This window comes from Petaurus breviceps, unplaced genomic scaffold (genome assembly GCF_028583685.1).
Source record: "Petaurus breviceps papuanus isolate PSGF00001 unplaced genomic scaffold, PetGlider_PUasm1.0 38, whole genome shotgun sequence".
NCBI classification, from domain to species: domain Eukaryota; kingdom Metazoa; phylum Chordata; class Mammalia; order Diprotodontia; family Petauridae; genus Petaurus; species Petaurus breviceps.
In genome coordinates this window covers 43,519,150-43,540,804 of record NW_027186304.1, presented here as the reverse complement: position 1 = coordinate 43,540,804, position 21,655 = coordinate 43,519,150, and the positions used below count along the sequence as shown (strand labels likewise).

At 36.3% G+C, this 21,655-nt stretch overlaps 1 protein-coding gene across 1 annotated transcript in view; it reads left to right on the top strand.

Moving 5' to 3' along the window:
* CDH2 (cadherin 2) overlaps positions 1-21,655 on the top strand; it is a 270,984-nt gene that overhangs the window by 215,556 nt on the left and 33,773 nt on the right. The window contains exons 10-14 of the mRNA XM_069099842.1: positions 1,243-1,496; positions 2,879-3,021; positions 8,430-8,663; positions 9,206-9,439; positions 11,137-11,276. Of these exons, the coding sequence (XP_068955943.1) occupies positions 1,243-1,496; positions 2,879-3,021; positions 8,430-8,663; positions 9,206-9,439; positions 11,137-11,276 (1,005 nt within the window). The remainder of the gene's footprint in view (positions 1-1,242; positions 1,497-2,878; positions 3,022-8,429; positions 8,664-9,205; positions 9,440-11,136; positions 11,277-21,655) is intronic.

The window sequence follows — 21,655 nt, the reverse complement described above, 5'->3', positions numbered from 1 at the left end:
AGTGAAATAATTAACCATCAGATGTTGTCTGTGGGCTATATGATTGTATAGATAGAGAAGGATCATTTGCCCCTTAGTCACCAACTCATTTTGTAATAGTTGGCCATTCTTTGATTGTTTTTAGACTGGAAATTATCTAGGTTAGGTTTTCCAGGCTTCTTTTCATTATTCTATCATATTGCTCATTTGCATCTTCAATAGAGGATAGTCAAGGGAAATAAAAAGAGGTGAAACTTGAATCATTTCATTTGACTACTTGTTATCAACTTGTTTAATAGTCAACCTCACAGATTTGATTGAATGGCTAAAATTAGGATTTGAGATTATCTGTGGATTTGATTTCTCTAGACTCTCATTTTCTACCGTGACTCCAAGAATTAACTGTTCATTTATCTCACCAAATGCTTTCCCTTATTTTCTTCCTTAGAGAAGTCATGTGGTAAAAGAGTACTAGACTGAAAGTCAGAAGATCTGAATTTGAGCTTTGGCTTTGCCATCAATAATATGACCTTGAAAAGTAGTCAAGTACTTTGACAGATATTCTGTATCTGAAAAATGTACCCCTTGTCCTCTCTGCCTCATAGAGCTATTGTGAGGATCAGATGAGATATATAAAGGGAAAAAAATGTGACATGCTCTGTACTAAGGACTTTTTATAATTGTTATAACATTTGATCCTCACAACAGTCCTGTGGAGTAGATGCTATCATTATCTCCATTTTACAGTTGAAGAAACTGAGGCAAACAGAAGTTAATTGTCTTGCTCAGGACTAAAGAGCTAGCAAGAGTCGGAGGCTGGATTTGAACTCGGTTATTCCTGACTCCTAGCACATTTCCACTGTATCGTTCAGCTGTCTCATTTGTAAAGTATCCTGCCTGTATGATAAATATACGCTGTACTTCTAAAAGGCTAATATACATGCACAGTGCTTTTTTTAAGTTTACCATTGTTGTGTTAAATAATTGTATTTATAAATTCATATCCATGAATATTTAGAGGGTTTCTGATTTATAAATGAGGCAGATGTTGATGGTTTTTTTTTCATATAGAAAACTGTCTGAGAAATAGATCTCTGTATCTCTCATTGTTTGAGGTATCATCAGTAAATGGTATATAAAAGATAAAATAATTATACTTTCACATTTTACAGATGAGTATGATACAGAAATTAATTGCAAAATTAAAATATTTGTTCTCCATGCATATGCTTACTAATGGTGCTTTCCTTTCTCTTTTGCCAGCCAATTGACTTTGAGACAAATAGGATGTTTGTACTTACTGTAGCTGCAGAAAACCAAGTGCCGTTAGCCAAGGGCATTCAGCACCCACCACAGTCAACAGCCACTGTGTCTGTTACAGTGATTGATGTAAATGAGAATCCTTATTTCACCCCAAATCCCAAGCTCGTACGCCATGAGGAGGGACTCCGTGCTGGTACCATGTTAACAACATTCACTGCTCAGGATCCAGATCGATACATGCAGCAAAATATTAGGTACAGGGTTTAGCTTAGAGCTATTTTTATTTTTTAATTACTTCATATTTATTTTATCCAGGTTTTTTTTCACTCCTTATAAGTAAAAACTTAGCACATAAAGATTAATTACAATTTAAATAGTAAGAAATTTTTAGTAGGAATGGCATCTTATGAATAAGAGCAGAGTGATTTCATTTGTGTTGACTCTTTGGGGTAGGGTTGGGCTGGGGGTCGATAAGCACCAGTTTTTTTCTAACTCCAAAGTTCTCAGCTCCTTGGGATTGTCCATATGAGCCAATTAAGCCTCTGCTACACAATTACATATTTTCACCTTTTTCTTCTCTTTTAATGTATTTGAATGACCTAGTCTGGACTTTAATGTTAAATAACATTAAAAGAGAAGTTTATGGCAGGGGCTGCAGAACAGTGGGAACTCAAGTAGATTTATATCAATGAGAAGGGGGGAAAAAAAACAAACAAACTCATCCTGTCAAAACCAGGATGTAAGAACTAATTATTTTTGAAGTGTTTGGGAAAATAGTTATTGAACTTAGAATGCTTATCACAAAAGAGGTCCAGCTGCAACAAAGCCCTAATTATCTATCCTAATGAGCAGACACAAGGGTGGTAAAGATAAGAGTACCCTTAATGAATGGGATCCATAGACAATCCCAAAAACATTTTTTTTGAAACCTCACAAACCACCATTTTACCTAATATGGTAGTTGTAAATTTCTTCCCAGACATAATCTTCACCAAGTATTACTATCACACTAAATAAATGTTTATTAATTGATATTGACCTAACCTTAATAGTGTGAAGATTCTTAGATATTTATTGCCCAAGTGAATGACTTATAAGAATAAACTTATAAAAATAAAAGTAAGACAGAAAATTCATGCCATGAAGCCTTAGTGTGATATGGTCTTAATGATAATAAAAGGTGTGGTAAATAACAGGGACTTTAAGACTTTGTTTTAGAGAAGGGTTCCATCTTTTGTGATAATTTTCTTCTTTCTGGCCTTTGAGCTAATGGTAATTTGCATGATTTTTTTTCTAGAATTTTGTCTCTACAACCTGATAAAAACGAATAAAAAAGATCATAAAACTTGATCTGTCCAATTTATTATAAGGCATCCCCGTGACTACTGCATAAGAGGAACTTAATAGCACCAGTCTTGCTGCTCCTATACCATATAAAAAAATGAATTCAGCAAACTGAACTTACTATCTGTCACCCTTTGTCATTACCCTGGGAGATCTTTCTCTGTCAACCCTGCACTTGTGTTCATGGGCCATAAGAATATAAATTAATGAAGTTAACATTTGAAAGTAATTTTTTTATTTTTTGTTTTAAATGATAATAAAGCACTAAACTTAATATATTTTCACTTTGCAGATATACAAAATTATTCGACCCTGCCAATTGGCTAAAAATAGATCCTGTTAATGGGCAGATAACCACAATAGCAGTTTTGGATAGAGAATCACCAAATGTGAAAAACAATATGTACAATGCTACTTTTCTAGCTTCTGACAATGGTAAATATTTTAGTGTCTGTCTTCTAAAGTTTCCGTTTTTTTATTCCTACAGTAATACCACATTTATCCAGTGTCATCAGGGTATGATGTGGTCGAGATTTGTGAGTATCTGAGATAAGGGAAACAGTCCTCTAGGAGATGGAATGTTCTATCTTGCCTAAAGTATATTTCAGATTTATGTGCCTTCTGAATGATAATATAAATATAAACATAATATGACCTTGATTTTTTGGTGTTGTAATTATGAATACGTATGTATGGATACATACTTGTAACTAAGCAGCATAGCAGATAAAGAATCTTTAATGCTTGAGATAATAATATAAATAATATAAAGATGATCCTGGCATCAAGACGATCTGAATTCAAATCCGACTTCAGACAATTACTAGCTGTGTGACCCCTTGTTTGCCTCAGTTTCCTCTTCTATAAAATGAACTGGAGAAGGAAATGGCAAACCACTCCAGTATCTTTGCCAAGAAAACCCCTAATGGGGTCATGAAGAGTCAGACAGTAAAAATGACTCCACATCAGTAACTTACACACATATATATGCTTGCATACATGTGTGTGTGTGTCTGTAAATGTATGTCCATACATACACATACAGTTATCCCTTCCATATCACAACTTTTCCCATCATGGTTTCTCTATATTGTGAGTTGGCATAAGAAATTAAATGGCAGTTTGGGTGGGAGCAGTTTTGCCAAAGCCACAGATGACATGTAAAGGCCAGAAAAAGTTTAGAAAAAAAGATGTATATAATCAACATAGTTTGTATTTTAATACTAAAAACACCTAATAAAAGAAAAAAAATGGATTTCTTCTCCAGTATGAAGAAAGGGCCAAAAAAATTTTATGTGGATTTTCCACATCATGAGGTCATGAGGCCCCTAAATAACCACAATAATGTGGAAGGTATAACTATATACATATATGAGCAAGTAGGTAGCACAGTGGAGAGAGCACTGGGCCTAGAGTCAGGAAGACCCATGTTCAAATTCAGTCTCCAACATTCTACTAGCTATGTGATCCCGGGCAAGTTACTTAACCCTCTTTGCCTCTGTTTCCTCATCTATAAAATAAGCCGAGAATATAAACATACACCTCCCCCCCCCATACATATCTATTTGTAGTACTCTATTGTAATACAGGCCTTGCTCATATATGTAGGACAGTTTGACCCTAAATTAAATTATCTCAGACTACTATGATTTTTTAATTATTGTGTCTGTTTTTATATTGTTTCACTCTCCTCCTCGGCTATCATGAAATTGTGATTTTACTTCTATTAGTGTGTTGTTTCTGTTCTTCTGATTTTTTATCTCTAATTTGACATCAGTTTGAAAACCAGATTAGTAAATTGGTTATAATTGCATATATAATAAGAGTAAATGGGCTCTGAGTAGGGCTCATTGAAGGATCTGACAAACAGACCAAGATCATGTTAACAGCACTTGTTAGGGGTAATGAAATACTCCATGTTAAAGAAATGGTACATTTTAGGTTTGGTTTATTTTTTTGTTGTTGTTGTTTTGTTTTGCTTTTGGAGAGCGGTTGGGGTTAAGTGACTTGCCCAAAGTCACATGGCTAGCAAGTGTGTCAAGTGTCTGAGGCCAGATTTGAACTCAGGTCCTCCTGACTCCAGGGCCAGTGTTCTAGTCACTGTTCCACCTATCCACCCCCGAAATGGTACATTTTATTTTATTTCATTTTTTTTAAGCAATCGGGGTTAAGTAAGTTGCTCAAGGTTACACGGCCAGTTATTTCTGGGTGTGGTGCTAAGTGTCTGAGCCCGGGATTTGATCTCCCGGTCATCCCGACACTGGAGCCGGTGCTCTTACTCGCTGAGCCACCTGGCCGCCCCAAAATGGTACATTTTAAAAGAACAAATGTTCACTTTATCCTGTGGGATCAACAAACTGAGGCTTAGTCCTTTCTTCTAATTAGAACCTAACAGGCTCTCCTCATCAGAGTTCTGACTATTTGATCAGAGACCTTTTCTATCTTTTTTTTTTAATTTTTCTTAACTCTTCCAAAGAAATCTATTTGCATCATAGATGAGGAGCAGTTATAAAATAAAATTACTATTATTCGTCTCTATGCTAAATGATCTCAAAGTTGGTGCTTTTTGAGTTCATGTTTTTGTATTTTGTAGCTTTCTTTTCCCCCCCTTCTTTATCACCTGTCTTTTTTTGCTGCCATATCAACCTCTAGCAACCCCAGCTTTCTGTTTTGCAGCATCTGTTCTGATTAGATGACCAAGAGTCATTCTTTCAGCCATTTGTAAGCACCTACTTATTATGTGTAAGGTTCTGTCTTAGCTATCGGGTGGGGAGGGAGGGGAAGGAAGCAGAGGAAGAATATAAAAATAAATAAGACATTTCAGTCTTCAGGGTGTTTTTAAGCTGGTGAGAATATATTAATATCTCCAGGGCTTGTGATTTGTTTGATGTGGGAACTCCAGGGTCACACTGCTGGTAAGTGTGTGAGACCAGATTTGAACTCAGAAAGATGAGTCTTCCTGACTCCAGGCCCAGCACTCTATCTACCGTGCCACCTGACTGCCCAAACTAACAATAAGAAACCCTTAGTGGGGCCTTATGGTCTTCTTCTTTTGTTTGAGTATATGGACGTTAGTACAGATGATTGATGATGCCCGGTTTGGCTGGCAGTCAGCTTTTTTTTGGTGTTTGGGCATCAAGGCCAAGTTAAAAATAGTAAAGGTTGCAGGATAAGTGTTAGCCAGAATTTAATAATATACTTGTTCCTGACAGTTTAACCATTGCAGAATTGTGCTCTGTAGAGCCATTTGAAAACATGGATGACAACAACCACAACAGTAAACCTCAGGTTTTAAAAATTGTAAAGGTTGGTGTTCCATGATTTTAAAAAATCTGTCTCTCTTAGGCTCTATCAGTATATGCAGTTATAAAAAATAATCCCACCATAACTTTCAGGAAGAAGCGTTTCCAGGAACTCTCCTAAGGAATGTGTAATACATTTCAGATAGATTACTTTTTATAGCAAATCTCCTTGATGACAGAGCCAGTGTAACTGATATTTCTTGGCCCTGCTGCCATATAAGTTGGTGTTCAAAAATAAGTTTCAGTGACAACTTCGATTGGAACAGTTTCTGCCATGGCCTGTCAAGAGGGAATCTTTGTGCCAGTCGGTGAAGGAAGCACCACTCTTGTTTTATGCTGTCCATGAGTAAGAGATAGCTTTCTGTCTTCCTTGGAACTAAAAACTATAGATCTTAAGATATATTTGTATGGAGGAGTTATGGGGGTGTATGCTTACATTCAGACATATATGCCTTAATTTGGCAGCTTGGGACATTACTTTTCTTTCTTATGAGTTCATGGCTATATGTGGTTAATTGAAGTAGGATGGTCAGACACAAAGGTATGTGAATTTTTTTCTAATTTTAAAACTCTTACATATTTCTCACTTTTTCTATGTGCGTTTGTATATGCACACATTGCACACATAGGAGGGGGTATATGCACATATATATATACACACATACACATGTGTTTAAAATACATACACATAGTACTTTCAATGGATTTATAGAAATATATGTTATAAATGTTGGAGTTTTGACATGAAGCCCCTTAGGATACACTCCCCCCTCCAACCACAGTATCAATGCATTAGAATTGTAAACTCCAGATGCTAGAAGTCATGTGATTCACTGAAAAAAGGATGCCTCAAGACCTCCCTCACTTTTCTGGTATTTGTTGTGTATGTGTATGTGGGATTATATTATGTATTTGTGTATATGTGTGTACATGTGTGTATATGTACACACACATACACACAGAGATAGATAAATAGACAGATAGACACAGAATATCCCGAAAGTCATAGTGCAGTTTTAAACTTCTGAAACCTAAAATTGCACTTAGACTTCTGGGATATTACATATGTATGTATATGTGTATATAATATGCAGGTGTTGCTGCCCCAGAGTAGAATAGTCTGTCTGCCTCTAGAGGTGGTGATTTCCCTCTCCTTGAAGTCCTTAGAATAGAGGCTGGAGACCTAGTCAGGTGTGTGATAGCTAAGAAACCATTCACATATGATTTGGACTAGATGACAGCTAAGATATCTTCTAGCTCTTCAGATTGATTCTGTGATAAACTCATTTGTCATCTGGCTTCACCTATTTCTTTCACACTTTATCATCCCGTTTCTTCTTCAGTTGGAGAGGTCCCTAAAATATGATGCCCACATAAGAGGGCATTTCCTTTTATATTCATGCCACTTATTGTCATACACAGTGGCTGTCCTCTAACATTTAGTTCAGATCCTTTGTTTCTCAGGGCAATTTATCCTCTCCATGAAAGTGTTCTCAAATCAACCCCACCCAACAATAATCATCTCATTCATTTGGCCTGTAAGATAGCACTTCATCTTTTTAACTTCCTTAGCTGCTTACCAACTCTACAGGTATGGGTGAGTTGTATATTCTTCCTCAAGTCAGGACCCTGGACCAGATAAGGTTTTTGAGGTACTTTCCTATATTAAGATACATGATTTTTTAATTTGTTCTAAACTAGGTCATACTTTGATTCAGTCATCCTTAAAGCCCCATGTACATTCTTCTAGATGGTGGTGATACTAAGCTGAAAAAAAAAAACAAGAAAAGCAGTCTCTACCCTCACAAATGTAAGCTTCTAGGGAGATGAGGAGAGAAGATACACAAATAAAGTATAATACATGGTACAGTGTGATAGAAGCAAAGGAGAGCTCTGGGAAAAATTAATGGGGGAGAAAATGATCTCGAGATATTGAGGAAAGCTTTATGTTTTGTTTTTAAAAATGACCTCCCATTGCTTTTATGTGGCTGTATCTTGCCTTGGAGGGGGTCGTTTGTTCAACTCCTTCTCTGTTCTTCACACAATGCTAGAGACCTGAATAGAATGGACTAGGATTCAGGGGTTAAATGAGGCCACAATGCATTGTTGGTAGTAATGGCCACATTGTCATTCTAGAACAGGAGGGAGAGCTCAGTCCTCCTTCTGAGTGAGGTAAGCAAGAGACCAAGTGCCACATAACACTCAGCCCAGGTACCTGGGCATGGGAGTTTTCGAAAGGCTGCATAGTTGTAAGGACAAGAAATTAAAAGTTTTTTTTTTAAAGCAATTGGGGTTAAGTAACTTGCTCAAGGTTACACGGCCAGTTATTTCTGGGTGTGGTGCTAAGTATCTGAGCCCGGATTTGAACCCCAGGTCATCCTGACACTGGAGCCAGTGCTCTTACTCACTGAGCCACCTGGCTGCCCCTAAGCAATTAAAAGTTTTAAGTGCTTCAGAGTAGTTGCAAAATTTATCAACAGTTTGGTTTTTATCATTAGTATTATCAGAATTAAATTGTCTTATCTTTATTTCCCCTCCAAGGAATTCCTCCTATGAGTGGAACTGGCACACTGCAGATTTATTTACTTGACATTAATGACAATGCTCCCCAAGTGTTACCTCAAGAGGCAGAAACCTGTGAAACACCAGACCCCAATTCAATTAACATCACAGCACTTGATTATGACATTGATCCAAATGCTGGACCATTTGCTTTTGATCTTCCTTTGTCTCCACCAAATATCAAGAGGAATTGGACCATCACTCGGCTTAATGGTAAAAGCTGGTTAATTGCTTGAATATATATGTGGATAAGAGGTTTTTAGAACAGAAAATCTTTATTTCATGCTTAAATGTTCTGTGATTAAGATACCGTAACCACTATGTCAGGTTTAAAGTAAGTCAAGACTATTCTCAAAGACTGTGGTATCTCAGAAACTGTAGCCATAGAATATCATCTCCAGTAGGTGTTCACCAAAATGAAAAGGCTTCCAATAAAGTTCTAGGGAGAGCTAGATTGACTAAATGAGGAAAAGCTAAGAGTTGGAAGTCTGGGCACTAGGTGATGAGTTTTTTTTGCCAGTGATGACCCATGAAATAAGATAATGTTTCAAAATACCTTCAAAGAAAGTCCTACTAGTATATTTTTAGGAAACCAAAAATGGAAAGAAAAATAATCCTACTACCTTAAAGGCTGTAATCAATCTTTGTATAAATTTAGCTATGCTTAACATAGTAGATCATGGGATCTTGGTTTTTTTTTTTTTTGCACATATAATGCATTAAGTTCATAGCATTTTTTTTTCTTTTTGAAATAGGTGATTTTGCTCAGCTCAACTTAAAAATAAAATTTCTTGAGGCTGGTATCTATGAAGTTCCAATAATAATCACTGATTCAGGAAATCCTCCCAAATCCAACACTTCTGTTCTTCGAGTGAAAGTTTGCCAGTGTGATTCAAATGGAGATTGTACTGATGTTGATCGAATTGTGGGTGCTGGACTTGGAACAGGTGCTATCATTGCAATTCTACTTTGTATCATCATCTTACTAAGTAAGTATATAACTCTTCAAGTGCGTAGCTCTAATAAAAAATAAGGATTTTTAATTGCAAAAATGAATATGATTTTAAAATATTCATCTGGCAAAAGGTTGATGTTTCATTAAAAGATACCTATTTCAGCTCACTGAACATTTTCTCTGCTGTCACATCTGAAAGAAGAGATCTCAATTTGTAAAAGAATGTTAAGATTTGCAGGACTGTTGAAAATTTTGTACCAAAGTTCCAGGTGCTAAATTTTTATGTGATACACACACACACATGCATGTACACATATACATATGCAATCCTGTGTTGAACATCCTTAATATTGCACTTATATTGTGAGCTTAATATTATAGCATTTGTTTTATAGTTTAAGAAAATAAGTATGTGACTTCCATTTGCTTTCCCTCACATGAAATCAATAAACAGCCTGAACCAATTATATAAGGACTAAAATGTATTTCTGAAGTGCTTCTTAAAAGTTATTTTTTCCATATATATACATACATGTGTATATATACACACATATTACATGGTTCAACTAAGTGCCTGCCTTATAATGAAATTTGATTAAAAGAATGCCTTTTGTAGAATCATTTTCCAGTCATCGGTTCAGTGGAATGCAGGAAATTAGTCATTGGAAGGTACTTTTGGCGCCACTTCTGAGTGTGGAGGTTTAAAAAAATAAATTGCTTAGGCTCTATGTTTTATTGTAGAGTTGTAGTGGGACTTGGTTTATTGTGTGAACATGTTATGCAGCAATCACTTTTTGAAAATGTCAGCTATTTCCTTTATGTTTTCTCTATTTACAAGTGGTCTGGCAATTTTACATTTCGCCCCTTTATTCCAAGCAACTGCTATATGGGGAGATGGGGGGAGGGACTTGTATGTCCTACACTTTTGGTTATAATTTGAAACCTCTGTACTATTCCCATAATCCATTCACATTAGATTTACCAACAGAACAATGCCAAATGAAATCATGTATCTGGCTTTAAAAGAAAGATATTTATTTTTATGACCAATAGTAAAAATGTGCTAAAATGGTGGTCATTAAATTTTTTTTCCTTCAGGATGTAAAATGACCTCCTTAGGTTTTTTAAAAAGGCTTGTTCCTGAATGTAGAGTCAGGGAGAGATTTCTTTTCCCAACTGAAATGTGAACACATGGACTTCAGCTTGAAATGAAAGCCTAGACAGAGGATGGATTGTGACAAAGTGTGAGATCAATTTAGGGGAGAATTTTAATCAATAATTTTAGCTAACTAAAATGGAAAGTATACTGGAGCTGATTTTATGTAACATCAACCCCTTTGGAGAATTACAGGTCCTTGGTCTGGCATGAAATAATGTGAATTATGAATTGTGAAAAGTCCTAAAGGTATTACAACATATGAACTAATTATTTTCAAGTCAACTAATCGAAATTCGTAAATTAGATTTGAAAAGGAAAAGCAGTATGGTACAGAGGGAAGATCTAAGTTCTTGTAGCTTTTCTAGACATGTGGCCATGGGCAACTCACTTAATTTTCATTGAATTGTTGTTTCCTCAGCTATAAAATGAAGACTGCTTGACTCATACTTGGCTGTAAGCATTAAATTAATTAATGTATACGGGTATTACTAGAAACATTTTTGTCTTAAAATATGTTAGAAGTTTTTAAGATCTAGAAATGATAGTGCTATATTTTTCCTCCATTCTCCTAGTTCTGGTATTAATGTTTGTTGTATGGATGAAACGTCGTGATAAGGAACGTCAAGCCAAACAGCTTTTGATCGACCCAGAAGATGATGTAAGAGACAATATTTTGAAGTATGATGAGGAAGGTGGTGGAGAAGAAGACCAGGTGAGAAGCATATTATAATTTGAAATATGACGACATCATATAGTTGTCACCACACATTATTAGAGATGTGGGAAGTGATTACAAAATTCAAAAACATCCTGAAATTTCCTTTATATCAGTCTGTGATATAAACGCATGACTCAACTTTATTTTGGGGATGATTATATGTTTCATTTCAATTATTGCCATGTCAAAGACCCACTTTAGTGTTCTTATCCATATATAGGCATCGGCAATTTCCAAATGCACAGGAAATTGATACGTTAAGCTAAGTCCAATTTGAATAATTACATTCTAACTATATTTCAATCCAGTTTAATTCAATAAAAATTTTTTAGAATATACTTTGTGAAAGACCCTGTGCTAAGTACTAGGGGTATAAAGACCATCACAAAACTTTGTTTGTATCCCCAGGTTTAATACCCTGACAAGCACATAGTAAGCCCTTAGAAAGTGCTTCTTGGCTTGACAAATAAGTTCCTGTCCTAATAGAGCTTTTTTTACTTCTTCTGGGTGATGCAAAGTCAACCAATAAACATTTATTAAATACCTGCTATATGCCAGTCACTGGGTTAGTGTTGGGGATTACAAAGAAAGGTCAAAGAAGATGCCTGCCCTTGAGTTGCTTACAGTGTATTGAGGGAGACAACATGTTAAGCGGCTATGTACAAATAAGCTGTGTACAAGATAAATAGGAAATGTGAAGTGCGTAAAAAATGCATTCAGAGTAATACTAATTAATTTTGGGAAAGCGAATGATTATAAAGACTCCTTCCCTCTTGCCTGGACTGTTGCAGTAGCCTTCTAATTGGTCTTCCTGCCTCAAGTCTCTTTTTTCTGTTCTCCATAGAGTTGTGCTATAGGGACATCAATTTGTCAAGATAAATTGGAGGAGGGACAAAAATAAAGTCAGGGAAACCAATGAATAGGCTGTTTTAATAGCCCAGTTGAGAGATGATAAGGGCCTGAACCAGGAGAAAGGTTTTATGAGTGATTAGAAAAAAGTTGACAGAAGATGTATCATGGAGGATTAATAATATTTGGCAACTGATTGGACATGGAGATTGTGAGAGAGGAAAGTCCCAAGCAGAGTTCTAGAGGAGCTGCAGAGTGGGGTGATTAGAAGTGTGGTGAGTATGGCCATCAGTAGGTGTGAGAAAAGTTGGAGGATGGATGATGAGTTTGGGGGAAAATAGAGAGAATTTGTTTTGGATATGTTGAATTTGATATACCTTATTAAACATCCAAGAGGAAATTTCCAGTAGGCAGTTGGTAAGAAAGGACTAAAGAGGGGCGGCTGGGTGGTGCAGTGAGTAAAGCGCCAACCGGAGTCAGTAGGACCCAAGTTCGGTTCTGGCCTCAGACACTTAACACCCACACAAAAATACTAGCCGTGTAACCGTGGGCAAGTTACATAATCTCAATTGCCCTCCAGAAAGCAAAAAAAAAAAAAAAAGAAAGGACTAAAGAAGGGTACCAAAGAATTGGGAGAAAATCAAATGTCCCAGTTCTTAAAACAACGGTGGCTGTTGTGTTTGTCCATTTTTGAAGAGGACCATGGCCTCAGGGAAGTGATAACGACTTGGAGTTGACTTTGATTTGAGTGAGGGAGGGCTGTACAAAGTCACCAGCCTCACTCTATCCTCCAGAACCATCTGGGTCCAGTGACCAGATATTCATCAGCATGACTGGAGATTATCCAGGATGTACTGGGAGACCCTGGCCCTTTTAGGTTAAGACCTTTTCAGGTTCTCATTTAGAGTGAGGTAACACCCATTCTGTGAATAGGCCTCTGTAAGAAGTGAGTCAAGGAATGGTCCCTTTAATTAGAAAAAAAAAGAGAAAAAATCAAGCCGGGAGAGGAAACCCCTCAAGGATGCTGTTCCAAAGAGAAACAGTTACCATTGACATTCACTGTAAGCCAGGAGGGCCCAAAATAGAGCCATTAAGTGGAGCTTGGACAGGGACTTATTGTGGTCAAATCAATAAGCTTTAGAGTGAATTAATTCAATTCAAAGTTTTAGGAAAGAGAAGGAAAGAAGGAAACCCCAAGTTAAGTGGGCAGCTTCTGGCCATCAAAATTTATCTTCCTTTGGAAAGGAGGAGAGGACAAGCTGAGATACCTAACTAGCTGGGTTCCCATTCACACAGTTCTGTTTGCTCACAGGTTGTGTTTTTCCTTATTCTAAGTGATAAAGCTTGACTTTCATTTCTGGGGAAAATTCTAGAACAGATCATTGAGGAGATGGTTGGTGAATATATAGAAAAGAAAATGGTGATTAAAAATGATCCAACCTCAAGAATAGTGTATTCTAGACTAATTCGATTTTCCTTTTTGACAAGATTACTAAGTTAATAGATGAAGGGAGTGCTGTAGATTAATTTTCTCTGGCTTTTATCAAAAGTATTACTAACATTTCTCATGCTATTCTTGGGGAGAATGTGAAGAGATATGGACTAGACAATAATCCAATTAAATCCAGAATTGGTGGACTGGCCAGACTCAGAGAGTAACTGTTAGTTGCTTTAAAGTCAGCATGGGGGGGTGGGGGTGGCTAGGTGGCACAGTGAGTAAAGCGCCGGCCCTGAAGTCAGGAAGACTCCAGTTCGGTTCACAAAAAAAACTAGCCGTGTAACCTTGGGCAAGTTACTTAACCCCAATTGCCTCCCAAAAGGCAAAAAAATAAAATAAAATAATAAAGTCAGCATGGCAGGAGGTATCCTGGTTTTTAGCCCAGGTAGCTGTGCTTAGCCCTGTGTTTGTAAATATTTTTATCAGTTACTTGGATGAAGGCATGGATGGTATATTCATCAAATTTGTGGATGACATAAAGCTGGTACAGTTAGCTAACCCACTGGATGACAAGTCAGGATCCTAAAGTATCTTGACAGGTTTGAGAATTGGGTTGAATCACATGAAGTTCTGTGGGGATAGATGTAAAGTCTTATACTAAGGTACAAAAAAAAAAATCAGCTTTCTTATATAATATATGGTAGGCACAAGCTAGGTAGCAGTTGGCCTGTAAACGACCTGGTAGGGGCAGCTACATGGCACAGTGGATAGAGCACCGGCCCTGGAGTCAGGAGAACCTGAATTCAAATCCAACCTCAGTCACTTAACATACTTACTAACTGTGTGACCTTGGGCAGGTCACTTAACCCCAATTGCCTTGTCTTTCCCCCTCCAACAAAACAAAACAAAAACTGACCCAGTAATTTTAGTGGACTACAATCTTAATATGAGTCAGCACTGTGATGAGAGCCAAAAAAGCTAGTGAGATCTCGGGGCTAGATTAAGAGAATCATCAGACTTTCTGAAAGTTTGGGGTTTTCCTTTCTTTTGTTTATTTTCTTTTTCTTTATTGTAAGGAATGACTCTCTGGAAGTAAAGGGGGAATATAGTATAAACTGAATATGATATAAAAATAAGAGATAGTAATGACATTTTTAAAATTATTGGGAGTAGGACTTTGTGGAAGATCTGTCTGTTAAAACACATTTTATCTTGTGTGTCTTTGTATAGGGGAGAATAGGTTATATGTATGTGTAAAATATATTAGATTTTCATGAACAGGAAGACTTTTATTCTCTGTTTAAACCATCAGATAGGGTATAGAAGCACTGTGGCACTTTATAGTTAAGAAGATACGGCTTCAAGCCCTGCCTTTGACACATACTGCCTGTGTGGCCATAAACACCATGCTTAACTTCTGAGTGACCCCAGAAACTCTCATACTGTATGTTAAAGAAAAATACTGATCTGAATTTCCAGAAGTGTGTCCATACTAGCGGTTACATATAACAGTAGAATCATAGGTCTGGATTGCAAGCTTTCATAGAAAACAGTTTTAATCTGATGTGATCTAACTAATATATATCTTTGTTTTATGTACTTATGAAAGACAGACTATGTGTTAGTGCCCTTTTATTAAAAAAAATACCTTATTTTCAAATCTTTAGACAGTTGTCTACCCTTTTATTTTCCCAGGGTATGTAAATTTGTCTATACTCTATCTTTATTCTTCCCCTTCTATCGATTAATATCCTTCTGTTTCATGAATCATATCCATACAGCATTACTAGAAGAAACTTAGCATTAAAAAGAGAGAATAGCAATGCCTATGTTATATTGTAACCTTACTAAAGTAGATTTTTAACGTATCTAGGTGGTCATTTCAGGACATGTGAGCACCTACTCATTAGACTTAATAATAGAATTATTCTCAGGAACTTTCTTTAAATGTCTTTGTCCCTAATGCCTCTGCATCATTGACATTATCTCCAGCTTCAGAAAGAAGCTTGAGATCTTTTTCATTTGTACAGAAAACAGATACTCTCCTTTGCCCTTACTTCTTTCTGCTCTTACTCTTTTAAAACTCTTTATGGTGTAACTCATTTTTCTGTGACTTCTCTGATAGTATATATCCTTACTCAGGACTCACTTCCATTCGGTTCCCTTCTCTAATCTAGGCATTATTTGATATTTTTTTATTTTAAGGTCTTTTTGTCTATACTATATTCGGAAATTACACTGTAACTTGTCTATATAACATTCTGAAGTTATTTTGTAACTTTTTTTTAGTACTCAAATAGAATTCTAGCAGACCTCATAATGAGAGGTTCATAATTAGAGGGATTTTTTGGGGCAGCATTGTTTAGAATAGAGGGATTTTATATTTCAAATAAAAGAATGAATTGGGTTGGAAATAGGCTAAGGATGATAGTTCTAGAGTTGGAAACGACCTAAGAGACCAGTAGATTAGTCCCTCTCATTTTACCCATGAGGAAGCCATGGCCTATAAAGCTTAAAATGCCTTAGCCTAAGGTCACACAAGTTGATGCAGGATTTGACCACAGGTCTTCTGACTTTACTTCCCCCTATAGTTTTTGAAGCCTAGCAAATATACTGAAAAAGTACAAAATAGAAGTAAGATATCCTCCAAAGGGTAATAGATTTGGAAATTGGAATTTGCTGCTGGAGGAAAAAAAAAAAACAAGTTTTTTATTCTTGTTTTTTTTTTAATCATCAAAACCCAAACTTACTTTACTGTCCTTAGTCTTGCAGAAGCCTTTGATACCATTTTAAAAATTCAACTAAAAAAAATGGTACCACCAGGACAAGAGACTCTCAAAAGTGAGTGAAATTATTCTGTTACCCTTTGATTTCTTTTTGTTTGTTTTGCTATTTAGTCCAACAGTCCAAGCCAATGAAGTGGTTTCATCTCAGCCAGAACTTAAACCACCAGCTTATTTTGTAACTCAGTCATTCCTTAGTTACAGTTTTCAAAACCTTACTCATTGAGCTATTGCCACATATTTAAAATAAGGCATCAGCAATGCCAAGATACACACGTAGTCGTTTTTGTGCCCGCCAACAAACAATTTTAAGCATCAGTGGGGGGAAAATGTTTCTGCCTGATAGAGTGAAATATTTGACTCTTTTATATAGTGTAGGATATGTTCTGTGTTAATCATTGAAGTAGAGTAGAGGTACCTATCTTCTTGTTCAGGTTTCCATTTCTTAGTAAGGTATCTTTTTATCAGATTCAATATATGTGGTTTCATTCATTTTAAATTATACTTGGTAGTTTTTATTCCATTCTGTAAGTTTTTCTTCATTTTATGGATTTGCTTTTTCCTTTCTCATGCTTGAACGAAACAGGGCATATATCAGGAAATATTAGTTTCTACCTGAATTTAAATTCATTTTCTTCTCTTTGTCCCTAAATGGACTTCATATTTCTGTCTCTTAGAATTATTTAAACAAAATAGATTTTAGTACAATATGTTTTAACATATTTCAAAGTAAAAGAGTTATTAAATCAGACATTAAAAAGGGTATGACTTGCCATTTTCTGTCGGTATTCCCTTAATAAGTTTTTAAAAAGGTAAATTTATGGAAAACATTATTCTTTATTCTCTTTGGTGCCAGTGTGACACTTTGGTTCTGTGAGTACACGATTCTCATGTAGGTTCGTTAACTATTGCTGTCCAACTGGGTATCATTTAATAAATTACTTTTGAAGTGAACTTTCTCAAATAATTTGCCTAATATAAGGGGATCCTTTCTCAATGTTGGTGTCATAGAACAGCAATTCTTATGTTATATTTTAACCTTACTAAAGTAGATTTTTAAGGTATTTAGGTGGTCAGTTTCAAGACATATGGGAACTTACGGTACTTATTAGACTTTATGATAGAATTATTCTCAGGAACTTTGTGTAAATGTTTTTGTCCCTAAATCCTTTAATGCCTCTGGATCATTTGAAATTTTCCCCAGCTGTACTTTTTAAAGTATACCCAATATCTCCTAAGGTAGAAAAACTTACCTTTGTTTCTTTTGATCCACTGAAACCTTAAATGACAATGGCTTCTTATCCCAAGATCTTCTTAGTGCCCGGGCCTTGGTCTGGTACATTGTAAACTTTGAACTCTCACTTTGCAGGACCAGAGACACCATTTGATCTTGTTTCCCTGATCAACAGAGGTCTCTTTAATTTAAGTAAGAGGTGAGCTTTAAGAACTGGTATTTGTGGAGACATTAGGTTTGCCTAAAGAGACTAAAACTGTTGCTTTTCTAATCACTTCTTAGATTGTAAGAGAATGAAGGCAGGCTCCAACACAACCTTAGCTGACTATGGACCTGCAACTTCAGGTTCTGAAGCTTGACCATCAAACTCAACAGAAGCAACCAATCTAAGAGACCCAAGCTATGATAGATTTAAAAGTAGGCTTTGCTTCTGGGCAGGGCTGGGGAGTAGAGTATTCATAGGATGGTCATTTGGGTAGAAACTCGAGTCTCAGTTTGAATTTTAGAAGTTTCCAGAGGAATGCTATTTTTCTAAGGTGTAATGTCCCTTAGTAGGCCATATGTTATCTAAGGTAATGTTAACTCCTCCATAGTTAAAGCTCTCCAAGTCTTCTTTAATCTGTTATTTCCTTCTGTGACAAGCCTCAGTTTACCCTCTGTATATTTAGTTTGTACATAGTTGTCACTCAAAGCTTCCATTTTAAGGTGGGAGACTATACACAAATAATATGCTATGTACAAATACAATGTAAATGGAAGGCAAGCCAGGAGATGCCCTACTGTGGGGCAGGGAGCGGGGGAGAGCTCAGAATTGCCTCTTGCAGAAGATGTGATTCAGGCTGTCTTGAAGGAGGTCAGAAGGCTGAAATGAGGAGAAGAGAGTATTCTAGGTCTGAGAGATCACCACTGAAAAGGCACAGTGTTGGAGATATGGCGTGTCACGTGTGAGGAATAGCAAGGAAGCCATTGTAGCTAGATTGGATAATATGTAAGGGGGACAAATGTAAGTAGACTGGAAAAATAGGAAAGGGTTAGAATGTGAAGGACTTGTGTGTGTTTCTACTTCAAGGCACACACCATATCATATTTCCCACACCGGCATCATTTTGCAATCTCAAAACATCATTAACACATTACAAATAAACCATATCCCAGCATAGCACTTCAAAACCCTATTTTGTCATTTTGCTGACCTCCTAAGTCCCATGTTTCTGTGGAATGAATTTTTCCCTTAAGGCATTGTTTCATATAATACCATGCTTTCATAGACCCAATTACCTATTTTAGGTTTATTCAATAGGCGGTAGGGAACTAATAAAGAGTTGAAGACTGGGGAGAGCCATTACCAAACCACTGAGTAAGAAAAATTAGTTTGGCAGTCATATAAAAAAGGAGTTAGCGGATTGGGGGTGAGAGAGAGTATTGCCCTATTAGAAGCTTATCCTGGTCTAGATAGTTGGGAAGGAAGATGATGCACTAGGAGGAACAGCAGTGGTTACACAAGTGAGAATGTGAGAATAGACGCCTGTCCTATGAAAGAAGGTTTATATTTGTTCTGGATGTCCTCTATGAAGGCAGAACTAGGGCTGGAGATGTAGTCATTTGATAGAAAGGCTAGTTGAAGCCATGAAAATTAATGTGCTGACCAGAGGTAGGGAAAAAAAGAGACAGGGACCAAGGGCAGAATCCTGAGGAATGCCCCCCTTCAGGGATAAGAAAGGGATCTCATAGAAAAAGAGAAGAAGCAGTTAGAGACATAGAAGGAAAATTGTGTTCATAAAGCCAAAGGAGAAAAGGATATATGAATAGGAAGTGTCAAAAGGTCACCGAAGATGATTGGAAAAGGTGCCACTGAGCTCGGTGATTAAGGCGGTCACTGCTAACCTTTGAGAGACATTTCAGTTGAGTATTAGTGTAATGGAAGCTAGGATGCAAGGAGCAAACACAAGTATTAGCCATAGACAACTTTTTAAAATTGGGGCAAAAGTGGGGGAAGGATGGGATAGCAGCTTGATGGAACTGAAAGGTCAAAGAAAGGCTTTTTTCCCCCTTTTTCAAGCTTTGGAAACATTTACATTTGTAAGAACATGGAAGAAGTTGGTGGAAAGGAAGAGTTTGAAGACACATAAGGGGATGAAAGGATGATGGTGATGGTCTCTGAGGAGGTGGCATAAAATGAGATCAAAGCTAAACAGAGGGATGAGTACTAATAGAAAGAGGAGGAGTAGGTACTTTTTCTTCTTCCGTGACTATAAAGAAAGGAGGGCAGCGTAAGTGGTGATGCAAAAAAGTTAAGAGAAGCCGAATCACACAATGGATACATCACTGGGCTTAGAAAAAGGAACATCTGAGTTAGAATCGTGCCTCAGTTACTAATAGTCATGTGATCGATCCTGGGCAGATCACATCACTTCTCTGGGCCTCAGTTTCCTCATTGATAAAATGAAGAGGTTGATTACATGACCACTGAGTTTACTTCAAGTTTTAAATCTTCAGTCCTGTAAGTTTTGAGAAATGAAGGAGGCAGAGGTGATAAAGCTTGTGGTGTTTTTTTTTTTCCCCCATCAAAATAGGAAGCCAAGTCATCAACTTTAAATGTGGGGAGCTATGAATGTAGTTAAGAATACAAGACAAGACAATAAAGAAGGTTTGGAATATTTAGTATAGGGAATGGAATGTGTAGATGATCAAACAAGAGTAGAGGGTCATTGAGCACTGTCCAAGGCACATTTAAGATTATGCAACATAAATTTATTGTGGATGAAATCGGCTGGATTTTATAACAATGTCTTGTGATGCTTGGCTACCTGGGAACAAGAACATCAAGTGATGGAATTATGCAGATTGGTAGGTCAGGAAGAACAGAAGATGAGGAGGTAAGGAACTCCGGAATAGTGAGTAATGAAATATTAAATTAGCAGATCATGATGTCAAGACTAGGAATGGAAACAAGTACACATAGTGCAAGATGGACTGGAAGAATATAGGTGAATCATCTTATAATACCCAGTAAAATCTTAATTACTAAAACAGCAGTATTGATAGTAATGAAAAAAGTTTCAGTAAATAATAAATAGGAAAATATTTTGATTTCCATTTCACAAAGTACATTACTTTGTCCTTGATCATTTTGTTACTTATTACAAAATCAAATTTGACACCATTTATTTTTATTAAATCTTTTTTGTTAAATCCAGGCTGACTAAATTGGGTTTAAGAGTTTTTTTTAAATGCCATTATACAAATAAACTTATTTTTTTATGACAGCAGTAGTGGTGATAAAAATTTGAAGCCAGTGATAGTTAAACATATGTCATAATTAAAACATTAAAGACTCAACTGTAGAGTCCCCTAAAATGAAACTAATAGTTCATTCATTAGCTTGTCTTTCATCAAGAGATTGGATAGAATTTGTGACAAATAATACACTTGATAAAAGGAAGTAATGCTCTCCTGCCTGCCTTTTTCATTTATTTGCACATGATCAATGCTATGAAAAAGTCATCACTAGCTAATAAAAATACATATTAAGCACTTGTTGATTGGATGACACTATTTTAGACACCATGAGACTAACATATATATATGGGACCAACATATAGATATAGATATGTGTATGTTACATGCATATATATCAGTGTTGAAACTGAAATTAAGGTAAACTGAGCCATAAAGTTCAAAGTACATTCAATTTATTGATATTTTTGAACGTGCTTGGAATTTTATACCTCAGTTGAATGTGCTCACAACTTTATGTCTCAGTTCACCTTAATTTAAATCTCAGCATCAGCAAGAGAGTGATGTAATTTCATGGTACATTATGATTAACCTTTGCCATCCTGGAGAAGATTACAGAAGTAAAATTTTTAGAATGGAAGAGATGTATTTACTACACAGTCATTAATCCCATTATGTATGGGTGCTTCCTATGTACATATGAGTTGGTAGTATTTCTGTTAACTGCATCGCTCACTCATTACATTGATATCTGCCAATTAAATTCAGCAAATAATTATTAACCATCTTTTACTTGTAAGACACCATGACAGAAATCATGGATACTAAAGGA